The following is a 16,001-nucleotide window of genomic DNA, read 5'->3' on the forward strand; positions in this document are numbered from 1 at the left end:
CGTGCAGCTCTAGCAGGTTCAGATAGAATTTTTGTTGGGTCAGGACTGAATTTTAACAGGATGTTTTCTTAGGATTAGAAAAACTTCTGTTGCCAATAATTTTTATTTTTTCTCTCATACTCAGAATATTTAAGAAAACAGTTTTGATTCTTATTCAGTAATCTTTTTATTCTACAAAGCCTTAGCCAAAGTAATTCTAGTATGTGAAAAGGGCTTCACATATTTTACACGGTTTTGATAGTTCAGGAATTAGTCACATGTTTGTATGTTAAAAGTCACCAAAGTGACTGAACTGATGACTGTCACAGTCTCCATTTACACAGTTCATTTAAAAATACTCCAAGCTGCATGTACTATTTTGCTAACAAAATACAACTGAGAAAAGACAGCTTCTTGAAATAAGAGTGATCAAGTTTTATGCCTGCTTGGTTCTTTAAAATTCTGTTTAATATACCATCAGTTAATCAACTAATATAAATTGATGCCAGTTTTGATATTTGTCTACTTTTGCTGTCATCAAGCTGCTAAACACATTACTATTCAGCATTTTTGTATGACTGACTCCTTTTCCATTTCAGCTCTCTCTTTTTTTTTAAGGAATAACTTCCTACTACAACAATATTTTCTGGAAAAAGTCAAGAATACTTAAATACCTTAAAACAGGTTTTACAAGTTAAGAATCCTGCAATAATTATTCTTCAGGCTGCATGGATTTAAGCTATCAGAGTTTACTGTTTTGTGAAAAATATGTTTTACTTTGTTTGGACATGCTTGTCATAAGTTTCTCAGTATATCATTATCCTATAAAACCTCCCACTGGCAGTGTCTGGAGGAAAAAAATATAGTGTAAACTGTAGAGGACCTAATGGCAGCTTCCTGCCAACTTTCTTTCTTAAATCAACAGTGTTTGTTTTTGTTTTTGCTTTCGTGAAAATATGTCACAATCTGATCTTTCATATAAGTTTGCTAGTTTTGTTTATCAGCCTTGTAGAGCATGTATCCACATCTTCCACTTTTCTCTATTTTTACTCCTTTTTCATTCCATGATATCTGTGTTTCTGGTCATACCACCAATGAGTGTTTGCACACATAAATTACACACCTAAAACCACTCATCACCCCAAAATTTACTGCTTCTAATATCTTTCTCATGAACAGTTGTGTTTATTTCTTAGCTGACTTCTCTATTAAAGACAGAAATGCTCTTAGTTTTGGTTCAGTTCTTTGTTTTTTCAAGACTCTTATTTTAGATATTACAGTATATTTGGGACCATGTGGGCTTCTGACTATAAGCCTGTACTGGGAATATTAGCATGCTTTCAGTTTATAAATGCAGCTCTGAGGAAAAATAATAGTGGGTTGATATCTGTATTAATGATACTGTTTCTGTGCTGCTGAAGTGGCAGAATGGCAATGAGTGGGGGCAGAATATATCCTCCTGACAGAGGATACAATGGGCTTTTCTTTTTTCCTTTGAAACCAGGAAAGGAGAAGGAGGGGGGAGCAGTGGCAGGCAGGGAGGCTGTTGTACTTATAGATAAGGAACTTGAATCTTCTTTGCTACGTACAGGAAACTTATTCAGTTTGGGAAATCTTTAATCTTCTGGGCCTCATTTTGGCTTAACTATGAACTCCACTGAAGTAAAGGAGAGACAGATACTACTGATGCTGTCTTGGAAGCGCAGAAATTCTTTTTTTCTTTTAAAAAATTGTTAAATGTTCTTTGCTATTTTTTTTTTTAATTAATATGAAATTTGTTTGCTCATGTAGTATTACAGGAGAAAAGTAGATTAATAGTTATTATTTATTACCGTATGTTACTATGGATTTATAACAGTTGGGGTTATATTTTAATGGCTATTTTTCCCTTCTCTTGAGGGTAGAGTGTCGCATAACATTGCATGAGGTGCCATGAGATGCATCTTGAATGAAAGTTTATTCATAATGCAATAACCAGTTATTCAACCTTTACTACACTAAATTTGTCTGGATGACTCTGAGTTTGTATCATGTGAAGTCACTGTCACAGGAAGACATGTTAACAGTTCATTAGATTCAGAAGGGAAGTTTGGATAACCAGGATCATACTGTGAATGTTTAGGTTTTTTTTTTGTTGGCCAAATCCATTATAAATAGAAAGGCTATATGTCTTTTCTGTTCATTTATAGAAATCCTTTTAAAAATTACAGTATCACATGAATTTACTCAACAGATGTTGTATTGTAAGCCATTACTTTTGATCTTATATTATGAACAGTAGGTTTTTAGATAAGTGGCACCAGCACAAAAAAGACCCCAGACTAAAAAAGACAAGTAGCAACAGAGAATTGTTGATCTATAGTTTTCAATAACAATTTTATTTACTCAATTTAAATGTAGTTTTTAAATAGGGGAAAAAAGACCCCAAACCTTGTTTTGCTTGTCTAGCTCCCTCCCTAGGTAGGAGAAGATTCCAAGTACATGTGTATTCACTTTACTTTGTCATCTAGCTTTATTAGTTTTGTTTTTGTTAGCTCAAGGAAAAAGGATAAAGATTTCATTTTTTTTCTACAAATCTTGAATCTCTATTTTTCTCGGTATTCCTTATACCAATCAGGGTCAAGAAATAAAACAACTTTCAGTTACTAATGCCTGCAGTTATCTAAGCTCTGTGGCTGAAATGGGTGAGAATTGTTGAAATCTTCTACAGTCTCTGTGAAGATTTTGTGTTGTAGAGGTGTTCCCTGTGGAATTCATCTTAGTGAGAGGAAGGAATTTAGATGTCCTTCATGTGCATATGTGTGTGCTCACTGAAGTTATTTTGAAGGTCTTTATGTATTCACCAAGAAACTGGAGAAATTAGATATTTGGGAATGGAAATTGGTGGTCTTCCAGGCAATATTGGATCTAAAAGTGCTAAATCCTTTAATAAATAAACCTCGATTCAGACTGGAATGTCTTGGCTTGATCTTAAAGGTGATATTACGAAGGACTTCTAGCTGTTGACTAGCCTCAGAGATAATTATCTGCACATTCCAATCTTATTCTGCCATCAGCAGTGCCTGAGGTCTAAATGAAGAAAATGTTATTTCCCTAGAAGTATATTATATTTAGACTATCTCCTTTCCCAAGCAGTTCAAGTAATTTTTACATCTGTCTGGAAATATGAAGAATAAAAAAACTAAATAACTATATAACCTGCTTCCTTAGTGCTGTATACTTAACACAGAGGTCATAATTCTTGCAGTTCTAGGCAGTTTTCTAACTATGGCATTGTGTGTTATTGAGCACAGTTGCATTATTGGTGTTTTTATTTTCATTATGCTGTGGAAAATGAATACATTTTTCTTTCCTTTGCATTTTGGAAGTGAGATCTCTTAAAACATGTCAATACAATAATGAGTGTTTTACTCATAATACAGTTCAGATATTCAAGAAGTTTAATTTACTATAAAATGTACTGGAACTAATTTGGCAGATCTGAAGCAGTATTAAAGAATCGTGTTTAAATATCATGCAATCATAGAGTTATTAAGGTTGGAAAAGACCTCTAAGATCATCTAGTCCAACTGTCCACCTACCACCAATATGTCCCACTAAAAATGTCCCTGTGCATTACTTCAACCCTTTCCTTAACACATCCAGAGATGATGACTCCAACACTTTCCTGGGCACCCTGTTCCAATGCCTAACCTGGTATCCAGTCTGAACCTCCCCTGGCTCAACTTGAGGTCGTTCTCTCTTGTCCTATTGCTAGCTACCTGGGAGAAGAGGCCAACCACCACTTCACCACAGCCTCCTTTCAGGGATTTGTAGAGTGTGATAAGGTATCTCCGAGCCTTCTCTTCTCCAAACCAAAAAAATCCCAGTTCCCTCAGCTGCTCCCCATAAGACTTTTCACACCTCCATTGCCCTTTTCAGTACATGCTCCAGAGCTTCTCTGTCTTTCTTGTAGTGACGAGCTCAAAAGTGAACAGATTATGAAATTTGGCAGGGGTTGCTAGGAATGTAACAATGGCAATCTTCCCCATGTTCCCTTTTTTCCAGTCTAGCAAAATAAAATCTATCACTCAGTAGAAACCCATTGTCAAATACATGTTTTGCTGGTGTTTCATTAACTGCAGGAGGGATAACGTAGTTAAAAACAGTATTTTTATACCTGTGTCAATGTTTCACAGATTTATGTGGCATGATTGAAATCTTTTTCTTTGCTTGTGATGCAATAGTTTGGGAGAGCTCTTTTTCTTCATCTGAGTATCTGTATGAAATCTTGTTTTTGTTCAGTGGTAGTCTGTGAAAGCTTTCCAGTAGCTCAGAAAGGAGCAAATTGTGTAATTCAGCATTTTTGTCTTCTCCGGTAATGGTTTATTCACTGTTGGCTGCCACTATGTTTATGGAACAGATGTAAATTAATTTTTTGGTATCTAACCTGGGGTGAACCCCTTGTTATAAAGTCTCTACCTGTTTGGCTTCTGCCCAGTGCTGGCAGCCCTGCTGTCAGATGCAACAGGCTGTGCAGCCACCCTTACATCTGACTCCCTTTTTGCACAGGTACTGTTTCCTGAGGCTGCTGCTGCTGTTTTCGGTTTGGCATCCTCCTCCAGCACTGCTTTTTCCTCCCACAGGGAATTTCTCTCTAGGGTGTTGATTGAGGCAGTGCACAGAGATCTGTGGCTGATTTATCCAGTAAGCTTGTTACTACACAGTAGGTGAGGGGGTAGTGTGAACAGGGAGCTTCTGTTTGGGTGAGATTGCTCTTTAGTGCTTTGAAAATCTGACATGCTTGTTATAAACTGCCTTCATGGAGGAATTCCTTTTGACAACATCTGGGTCAATACTTTGGCTCCATCATATTCCTATCTTATCATGTGTTAATAGTGGAGTCCAGTTGCCAGACATTTTGTTGTCCTCTTCAGGCTTCCCCACATTGTCCTTTGTTCTTTCCTATCCTAGACAGACTCTTTAATTTTGATCATATTGGCTGCTTTCTTCCTGAACTGACCCTTCAGAGCAGTTTTTTATTTTATGATTGTTTTTTAGAAAGATCACTTTCTATGGAATTGTTTTCCCCACAGAAAAAGTACCAGAAACGAAGTGAAATTGCCTTTATTGTATCTCTATTTTATCTGCAATACGTCTTTAGTATATCTAAACATATAGAGACAGGACCCCTATTGGTAAACTTAAGTGCATATCACATCTGAAATAATTAAATTATTGAATTTTTTCTTAGTTCTGCACTTCTCCTATGGGTATAGATAAATTTCAGTAAGGTTGTAACTAAACTACCAATTGCTATAGTGAGTTTTTCTTGATAAGAGTAGTTTTTGAATGGGTACACCAGAGCTACAACTTGTCTCTCTAATGTATAGCCATACTATGACTTTGCTTACAGTTATTTATGTAGGGATATTGTGTTATATACAATAGCAATCACTTTATTTTAGTTTTTAAGCATGTAGCATATCCAAGTCACTGTGACCTTTGTAGATGTGCCAAGCCTATAAAATATTGCATAAATAAGTTTATAGTAAAAATGCCATAGAATTAAGTAAACAGGAAAAGATTATCTGCATTAAAAGAAGAGTGCAGATGCAGCTTGCTTGGGCATTCAGTACTCACATGAACTCTGCATTAAATGTCACTGTAGTAAAGACAGTATCAAATTTCCTTGGTACAGATGCTGCCCCCAGTTAGCAATTGCTCGATTCTTTTTAATTCTCTTGCTGCATATTAACATTATTTAGCTTGTACAAAAACTAGATAGGAAACCTTATTTTCTGAGCTTTCAATTTGCAAAGCTGTCCAAGCATTTTCATACTATAACAGTTTAACTCTTGCTTGCTTTTTTACAATGTGTAAGCATGCTGTAGTGTGATGAGAAATTCTCTTATGTACATAAATTGTCTGCAGTAAGGCTTTACACATCCCTGCTGCCTTTGGAAATACTCTAAGGGAGAATCATTTCTAACTCTAATAAGAGATTGGGATTGTGGATTAAAAGCAGGGGGAAGTAGCTTTGTGCAGTGTAACCTAACAAGTGTGCTAAGAATCAATTTTTGGCAAGAAAACTCCCAATTTGCCCTCTCTCCCTGAAGTTGACCTGGTGGATGAAATAGTAGATGTGTGTATGATTCTAGGCATGCCTTCTCCAAAGATCAACATTTGTACACACTTTAGTCACCTTTTATACGCAGTGCTATTGACATTAACCAGAGAGGCCAGTCTGACAGCGCCGTACTTTAACACCAGCTAAAGAGTTGCTCTGCTCTACTTGCATGTTTTATCTACAGAGACTCAACACTGAAGTCACACAGTGTAATAGTTTTCAGCCTACTAGAATTCTCTTCCATATCGTGTGGGACAACTGAGTGTCCTACAGAAATGAACATATCTTCAATAGCTAATTCAATTACTACCCTATATTTTTTAATGCTTCTGGAAACACTACGTTGAGCTCTGTAATTTATCAATATATACCATCTGAATCTGCTTCAATTTGCACAACTATAAAATGCCATTAATGCTACTTTTATAATTAGATTTGTCAAACAAGTGTAAGTTTGAGCAGGACTGAGGCTACCAGACACTTAAAAAAATTCTCAAATGAAGATCAGTGAGAAGGAGAGGAAACCACTAAAATATGGTAATGAAATAATTCATTTTCTAATTAAATTAAAAAAGAAAAAAAAAAAAAAAAGATGCTGCTTTTTTTTGGTAAGAAGTGAAGTTGTGCAATCTCAGGTGCCTGGTCTTATTTCCATTACAGTGTATGCCTGGATGACTTTTAGGGTTGAATGAGGCCAATGGTGAGTTAGGCCCTGTCAGCATGAGTTCACCTTAAACAAAGAACATTTGTTAATTGATTCATGCAACACTTAGAATACTGTATCTTTACTGACATAATGTGAAGTTTATTTCTAATTTATACAGCGTTGCAAAATAGAATGTTATAGTAATTACTTCATCATATGATTATATTTTGCTGCTAATGAAAAATTTTCTGCAACTTTGACCATCCCTCTAAGTTTTGATGAAGGTCATATTTACATTTTGAACAGTGGTTGCAGTTGAAGAGATTTCCATGTGTCTAGAAACATGACACTAAAACATAGAGTTTAATGTTATTTATCCTTTGATTTTTATTTGATTTAAACAATATACAGACTGTTTTATACACACGCTTATGCGAGGGCTGCTCCAAAATTAATGCCTCCTCTTTTATTATGTTGGCCCACAATGTCAGAGGCAGATGTTTCTGGTATGGCAGTAGAGGTGGAACCTTGCAACCAGTATTCCATTATATTTTGTTGCCATGTAACAGATGGCAGCAGAGGAGCAATCTGACAAAGAGGCATCTGATGTGGAAGGGTGTATGAGGAAAATGTGTAGAACTGAATTCATTGAATTCACCCATTGGCATTCATTGATTCTTGCTGAACATTTACAGACACCAAATGGATGTGAGCACAGTGAGGTGGTGCATTTAAGCAGTGGTGACAGTGACAGTGGGACACCTCAGCTGGCACAGATTTTTAGGAACATGGCATGCAAGCTCCTGTTCTCTATTGGTGAAAATGCAAAGCTAATCATGGTGACTGTGTCGAAAAAGAGTGTTTCGTAGATGAGAATTTGCTGTTAGTGTTATTGTGCTTTTCTTATCTGCTTTAATTTCCATGTTAATATACAGGAGGCATTACTTTCAGAGCTACCTATGTTTGTTATAAATATATATATATATATGTTTATAAATCTTGTTACATTTGATTGTTTTCATTTGGCTTATGTAAGATTATTATTATACTTAACTGATAATTAACAGTATTTCAAAATTACTTAAGCTTGTTTTCTGATTATCGATGAAATTGCTATCTCAATTGGAAGACCAAATAATGAATCCAAGAAATATATTTTTATGGCCCTATCTTTTATTGAATTACCAAGGTTGAGATAAAAAGATGATAGGAATTCTTTCTGACAGTTTCAAGAAAATGAATAATTTCAAGCCATTTCCCAGAAGAAGAATCTTAGAGAATCTTACATTACAAAATTAATAAATAATCAGTGTTTACTAATAAGATATTGGAATTTAAATTATAGTTGGCATGGGGGTTTACTTATAGCTACTGATACTTGAACAATTTAGTAAGGGAAATCCTGAACTCTTGTATTTATAATTAATATCATTATCTAAAATGAAATGCCCACCATTTAATGACAATAATACTAATATTACTAACTTTGATTGCTGGAGAGCTGCCAGCTTGTCATCATCCTGCAGAAATACATCGTACCTGAACAGAGAAAACATGCTGTTGTCCCTCCCTCTCCTTATTCCCACAAACTGCAACAGTATTATGTTAGTATGAGTTGTGCTGAGCCGGATCCAATCTGGAATTAAGAATGCTCCAGGGCATTTTTAATAATCTGTCATTCATTTGAACTCTAACCTTCTTTAATTCACAGAATCTGGTAACGCAGATGTATACTTCAACTACATACATTTCTTTTTCTTTCTCTAGCTTGGTGTGAAACTGATGGTGTGTGAGGACAGGACTTGGAAATGTGGTGTGGTACAAGTAGAAAGTGTTCATTTAAAATAGACTCAGAATTTAGGAAGGATTGTAATAGTTTGGTTTTTTGGTTTTCTACAGTTCTGAATTCTAGAGTTAAATTCTGGTGCTGGTTTTATTAAAATTCTCGAAGTACTGACATCGGTTAGGCTTTCTGAAAACCATCATGGCAGCCCCACGGAGCTCAGTAGGACTGAGGTGCTATAGGCAGGGCTAGCTGGTATAGGCAGCCCTGGGCCAGCACTGACACATCTGACACAGGGATAGCACAACACCGGGTGGCACTGAAGGGCTGCTTGGATTTCCAAATACTCGATTTATATGCAACGGTGAAACTGAGGCACTTTTCTGTGTAAATAAACATCTTAAAGACACCTTCGTGTTAATTTTTCTCTAGATGCTGTGCACCTAAATGCGCTGAAAGAAGCATTTTGCTGTAGGTCTGAAAGCTAAAATTTTGCTCCAGTAGTACTGGACTTGTCTCCATTCCATGTAGTAGGACTATCAGATTGTAAATCAACATTCTGATTTTAATATCAAAGATGATATAGTTACATTGTTTTAATCATTTTAACGCTGCTATCAAATAAGATAATAGTGCTTTTATTAAGCATTTGTAGAAGAAAACCTGAACGTTTGCCCCGGTGGCGCAAGTGGTAGGAATGCCACATTGCAGCACCGGAGGCCCTGGGTTCAAATCTTCCCCTGTGGCGCAAGTGGTAGAAGTGCTGCTCTGCTACATAGGGGGCTCAAATCCCGGGGGGTTGGACTCGATGATCTCTAAGGTCCCTTCCAACCCGCACGAGACTGTGATACTGTGGTAATATGAAAACTTCTTCAGTCTAATTTAAAAAGTGAAAGAAGAACTAGATGGCAAAGACTGTGTTGGAAGTATAAATGAAAATATAAATTTCAAATCTACATACATGAGTATTCATGCATAGTTTGCACTCCTTGCACTCATTTACAGCAGTGTTTTTTACTGTTTGAGTGGGAGGGTGAACATAACTGATATCAGTGCTATGGAGAATTCTGATATTGCCTTCATGAATTACTACATTTTAGACAATGAAGGGTATCAGAGGTATCCTAGAATTGCATTGATACTTAATACAGTGTTTATAAAGATACAAATGCAGCTAGTGTGGGAAATGTATGCAACTGAATGTTTAACAGTCAAATAGTGTGAGTCCGGCTCACTGTAATTTGGTAGAGAATAGATTATTAATTTTGCTTTATTGAACTGGTTAAATGGGAGGCAAACAAAGCAATGAGTGTTTAGCTTTTGATGTTTTGTTTGATTTTTGAACAGGAATGGATATGAACAGTAGTTAAAGTAATTCATTTTGTGTGTGGATGTATTCTTATATTTACATATTTCTAGGATTTACTTATTATAAAGAATAAGGAGCTTAAAAAATTATCTTTCTTTTAGGTAGAAGAACTGATGAATGCGTTGGAAAAGACTAGACAAGAATTAGATTCTACCAAAGCCCGTCTTGCCTCAACGCAGCAGTCTTTGGCTGAGAAGGAAGCACATCTGGCTAATCTAAGAATAGAGCGGAGAAAACAACTTGAAGAAATTCTAGAAATGAAGTAAGTACCATTGCTTTCTCAAGTTTCTAAAAAACTTTTTTTTTTTTTTTTGTTCTAAGACTCTTTCTCACTGTTGGAATCTATGAACTGCTAATAGTAGGACCAAAGTACCTTTGAAACTACAAAAAAGAGAGAGTGCTCATTTTGTAATTCATTATACTAATTAACAGTATAACAGTAACAGGCACTCATGCAAGGAAAACGGTTTGACAGCTTTGTTGATGGTGCAAAAATGATTGAATTAGTTAAAAAAAACCACACAAAACAAACACCTATCAGCGTACACATTATCACAATATGTAAGAATACAGAACTGACAAAGGAAGACAGACCTGTAATTATCTTCCTATGTTTGTCTGTAATTAAAGCATTGTAGGGCCTCTAGCATGATCTTTAAAGTTAGCATTTGCAGAAAAGGGCTGAAGTTGTTATGGTTCAGAAAAGCTGGTAAGCATATAGATAACAGTCAACAAATAAAATTTGCTGTTCTCATTCCTAAACTATGTTTTTTAGGGAAAAAAAGAAAAGGAAAAGCACTAGAGATATGTGCATATGCTTTATCTAGGTAGGTGTGGTTATTCTTACATTTCAAAGAAAGGTAAATCGTTGGAGAAAAAATATTCTAATAACACTGTAAAAAAAGACAAGGTGGCTTGTCTTTTGGGTAATGATAATAATTACAGTTTTGTTTTGTAGTAACTTAGTACAGAGTTTCTTCATCTAACTTTCTTTTGATATTTTAAGATAATTAATTAATTGGAAGAATTGACTATAACTTCTATTTATCAGTTAATTATTTGATATATAGTGATTATGGTTCTTGGCTGCTGGCTTCCAGTTAATTAGGCATGAACTGTGTTTAAAAGCATTCATGATGATTTCCTATGCTTATATTATGTTCAAGTTCCAAACATAACTCTGCATTCTGGGTCCATCTGGCTGACATTGCCAAGATCCATCTTAATTTACAGACTACAATCGTTTGTCAGTTTTAGGTAATTTCTCCAGTTGTCATTACATGCCCCCATATAAATTCAGTTATTTAAGGAAGTTTAGAGTAAACCTGGAAAGGAGCTTAATCTTGTTCATTATCTGCCTGGTCTTTTTGAACTTGGAACTAGATAAGTACTACTTAAGGAAATGTAGTTGGATGGAAGGAGATAAATATGAAGTTATACTTATTTTGATGCCAGTATGTAAAAATCTGAGTTTTATTATAATGAGTTTCAAAGTGCTAAAAACTGGAGGATTTTAATGTACTGTTGCTTTCTACATACGAGACTTTTTTTTTTTTTTTTTTTTTTTTCCAAAATGTCTATAAAAATATTACTATATTAGTTCTGGAGGAAATATTTTTGTTATGGTCGTATTTTTTGGACAGTGCATAACTCATACTGACATTAATGGAAGTTACGGATTCATGTTAACAGCAAAACACACCATGTGTTCAAATCCATCATAATGCCTAATTGTCTTAATGCTTTATGCTCTTTCTGAGCATAATAAAATCAGTGAGCTTATTTCATAATAATTGAGAGTGTTTTAAAAAAGCCTTCTGCATATACAATTGGACAAAAGCCATTTTGATTTTTTAGAAGTGTTTAGCATTCATAAAAAGATTTCAATGGCTTGAAATTAGGAATTAAAAAGATATCTCCGTTTTTGTTTTCTGAAAGTTTGCAGTAAGGACCAGAAGCTACTGAGAACTTCTTGAGGGTTTCTTAGAAATGCGCATTCATTTGTTCTTTGCATAAATTTGATGACCTTTCAGTGACTTGGTTACATTTAACTAACATGGCACTTAGCAGTCCATGATTAGGGCATTAATTCACAAAAAACTGAACTTCATGTTTTGACTTGAAGGCTACTGAATTCTTAACTTTGAGATCCAACTGTGTTAATTACTGTGCATTTCATTAGTAGTCAACTCAGTACATAAACGTTTTGCCAAGAGTTTGTAAAGTGGGGTTATTTCAGTGCCTTTAGCATTCATTTATGCCATCACCTGTGGGTATTGCTATACCAGTTTTGATGGAAGTGACTTTGGCCCATAATTCACTGTGAATTTTCATAAGAAAAAATACATGCTTTCTCTAATGTGGAATAAATCAGATTACTTCAGTAAAGAAGCATTAAAGATCTAATAAAATAACCAGCTACTAGTCTTTCAATTCAATAACAAAAATAGATCATTGCTGTGCTGTGAAAAAAGAAAAATAGATTTTTCAGTAAATTTTCTTAGTGACAGCATAAAATTAAACATTCCTTCCTTTGTTTAAAAATGTTCACCATTTCTTCACTGAAAATAATAAATGAATATTGCTTATCTCTGTTTTTCAGTATGTTTACTTTATTCATTTAACAGCACCTGTGTATAGTCAAGCATGAAATATTTGTGGAAAGAAAGGGGTAAAATGCTTTCTCCACCAAGCATTCAGCCCTGCCAGCTGCCACTCTGCAGAAGTGCTGTAAGCATACTTCTCTTTTACCTCCTGGATTGGTCATTCAGCTGATCTGTCACAAAAGGACAGGTCAGCTGCATTTACCACTAAATGCCAGTCTTGAATGCAAGACCATGGTTGGGATCTGTTTATTTCAACAAACTGTGCAGGAGCAGTTGCACAAAGCAAGCAAGCAATTTGTTGCTGGAAACTTGGCTCAAGGAAGTGAACCAATGTGAGTTTGTTGATTATTTTGTCTGACTTGTCCCCTTCCCCATTTTTAGTTGAGTTAATCTATGCATGGATGCATAAAAATAGCCTTAGATGGACTTTTCAGGACATTGAAGGCATGAAGAGGGATATAGAATGAATTCTAGAAGTCAACAATTACAGCATAAGGAGAAGACTTTGTGACATATAAAACTAGATAGTCACAATTTGCAGGGAATTCAAATTATTTTATGGAGTATTAGTGGCAGAGTATAAGGAAACTTAAAATTCATCTGGTTTTCCCCAGACATACCCCAATATTTCCATCAATAAATTTTACTCAAGTAGAAGTTGGGGATTTCATGTCTGTATAGTAGCTTAGCAGGAGCTGCATGGCTGGTGCATGTTTGGAGAACACAGACATGTTTCCAACACCTGGTAAATCAGATCATGTCCCTGCCTTACATTCTTCTATTACTTTTTCCATCCATCACTATGCAGACTAGTGCTTGGGGAGTGAAAAGAACTCAACGTGTTTTTGCCTACTTACATCCTACCTACTCCATCCTTAGAGGTTCTGTTACCCACAGCACAGTGGTTTCTTTCTCATCACTGTGGCTACAGCTGTGGTCAAAATCTCTTCTGAATTTTCTCTGTAAGCAGCAAATCCAATGCATCTGGAATATTTCAGAGTAATTTTGTATGCAGCTCACCTGTTCAGTGCATGCATAGGCCAGAAGGATGAAACTCATTGGCAGGAAAATCCCTGGTGAAAGTGTAAGGACTCAACTTGCATATAGTCATTAAGTTGTTTTCTTTTATTGGGGGATCTTCCACACACAGCAAGGATGAGGAAAACAGGGCTGTAAGAAAGGAGAAACTGGCAAGGTGTTTGAAGTTTGCAAATACACTTTGAAATTTCTTGGAGCTCACTCTTTAAAACCACTTAAAATGTGATTTTCCCCACAGGCACTGTCTGCTTTCTGTGCTAATGGTTAAGCAGTGGGGTTTTATTTGTTTGCTTTTTCCTTCTTTTTTGGGGGGAAAATGAAAAAACAACAAAACAAGAAAACAGGTAATTCTTGCCTAGGCTAAGATTGAGGTGTTATTAAGTATATATATGTGTGTATATATATATATATATATATATATATATATATATATATATACACACGTATGTGGACAAAATGTTGTTTATGCTTATTTTTTAAATGCTGTTGCATTCAAAGATTGTCTGAAAAAGAGGTAGTGCCTACCTTGAACGTAGTTCTAAGCTAAATAAATAAATAAATAGTAGTGGATTCAGAAAAGTAAATTAAAGGATAGACTTTGAGTTGAATTTTAAGCAAATGTAGCAGGGCCAGAATTCTTGGACTATTAATGAGGTATTATTTTGGAAGTAGTGTCATTACTTTTCTTTTTCTACTTTGCCAGCTCTGCTATAGCCTATATTTGGAGAAGGACAGCTGTGATAATTTCTCCCACATGAATTGTCTGCAATAACATATTTTTACTTGACAGCTTAGACAATAGGATAGTGGAGAAAGAATATTTTTTTCAGAAAGTAGTTTACTATTTTTCTTTTCTTTTTTTTTGAAAGATTATTTAACCTTGCTTCCACTTTAGTAATGCCTATTATAAATACGTTCAGTGAATTGATAGCAAGTTGATTGTCTCAAAAAATCGTACCATTTTGAATGTAGAACACTAGACTGCTTCTTAGTAACTGGTGGGCTGCTTTCATTTAATTGTAGGATTCATGCTGAGTGTAGAGTGTCATAGCCCAAGTTAAATACAAACAAAACAGCAGGATGTTGATACAACTGTGACTTCCATAGGAAGTAGTTAGAATGGTAATGTGGTCTCCTAACCTGGGTGAAAAGTCTCTTGTGACTGCTTTTGCCCCATAGTCCTGTAACACAGCATGCTGTCTCTAACATTTTTGACACCAACTTGCAAACAAGACAAAGATTAGAGAAACCCAAATGAAGGCTTTGTTCTCTGGAACAGAAGCTTTTTTGACTAAAATGAAGAGATGTTTTTCTTTTGTAAACAATGAAGGGGCACAAATCAATAAAAAGTTTCTCTCTGTGAGAATAGAATGAGGTGTTTACTTGACAAAGGTTCTCCTACTTAAAGACATTTGAGTGTCACCAAACTTGAAATTTTACTAACCTGAAAAGAAAGTGTTATTTCTTCATTTTATTTATTTATGTATTTATTTTCAGTATGGTCATATTCTACTTTTAGAATAGATTTGCACCTGCTATTGAAGTTTAGTTTGTTTTCCTCATCACATAAGAATTTTGGTTTTCAATTAGTAATGTTCTCAAGAAACCATAGAAATTTTGGTGTTTGTAGCTGAAATAGTGATCCTCTCAGTTCCTATGATCTGTATGGTTTTGAGGCATTTGTTAAGCAGAAGGAGACTTTGATGGTAGTTGCAGGCCAGTAACCTAGCAGTGCACTTTTATTTCTGTTTGTTGCCATTAATTTCCTACCCACTCTGGTACCTTTCCTCAGGACAAGAAAAGCAGTGTGAAGGCTGGGATAGGTGCTTCAGCAAACATTTTCAGTTGGAAGGTCCACAATGCTTCCTGGGGTTTTCTTGTTTTAGTGCTTTCCCCAGAACTTGAATGGTAGAAAGATCAAGGGAAACCTGCAGCTGCTTTATTAGGAAAAACTTCCAGACTCATCACTCTGGGGAGGGGAAGGCAAGGGCGGGGTGTGTTTGAAGTTTACAGAATCACAAAAGAGGAGGCATAGGTTGAATGTGGAGCTGTTGTTTGCCAGATCCTCCAGAACAGGGAATATCAGGCTGTTGTTGCAGTTAATCAGTGATTGATTCAGAAGAGAGAGAAGGCGTGCTTTATAGGGTTGGATACCTTTGGGAACTTGCTTCCCCAAAAGGCTGATGGCATTAGCTGGTTCAGAAATGGGTTAGACAAATTCATGGACAGGAAGAGATCCATAAATGGGTGCTTCCTTATACTCTTTGGCTGTTGTTCTTGAACTGTGTTCCTAAAATTTGTTTTCTCTCTGAAGTTCTTTCCTTGCACATTGCTCTGTTACACTGGAACACAATGATCATAGTTAATATCAGATGATTTTAAAATCATTTTTTGAGAACCAGTTCTACTAATTCAAATAATTGAATTTGCAAATAATAAAGGTCACATTTTGCATAAGATTTAGCTTCTGT

The 16,001-nt window shown here is 35.5% G+C and overlaps 1 protein-coding gene across 26 annotated transcripts in view; it reads left to right on the top strand.

Moving 5' to 3' along the window:
- The window catches only part of ERC2 (ELKS/RAB6-interacting/CAST family member 2), a 360,031-nt gene that overhangs the window by 166,664 nt on the left and 177,366 nt on the right, over positions 1 to 16,001 (top strand). For all 26 annotated transcript variants that reach the window (XM_085516429.1, XM_085516432.1, XM_085516423.1 and 23 more), the window contains one exon: positions 9,988 to 10,148. In XM_085516429.1, coding sequence (XP_085372555.1) covers positions 9,988 to 10,148 — 161 coding nt within the window. The remainder of the gene's footprint in view (positions 1 to 9,987; positions 10,149 to 16,001) is intronic.

Source organism: Coturnix japonica, chromosome 15, assembly GCF_054131305.1.
Source record: "Coturnix japonica strain WE chromosome 15, WE-NBRP24, whole genome shotgun sequence".
Lineage (NCBI taxonomy): Eukaryota > Metazoa > Chordata > Aves > Galliformes > Phasianidae > Coturnix > Coturnix japonica.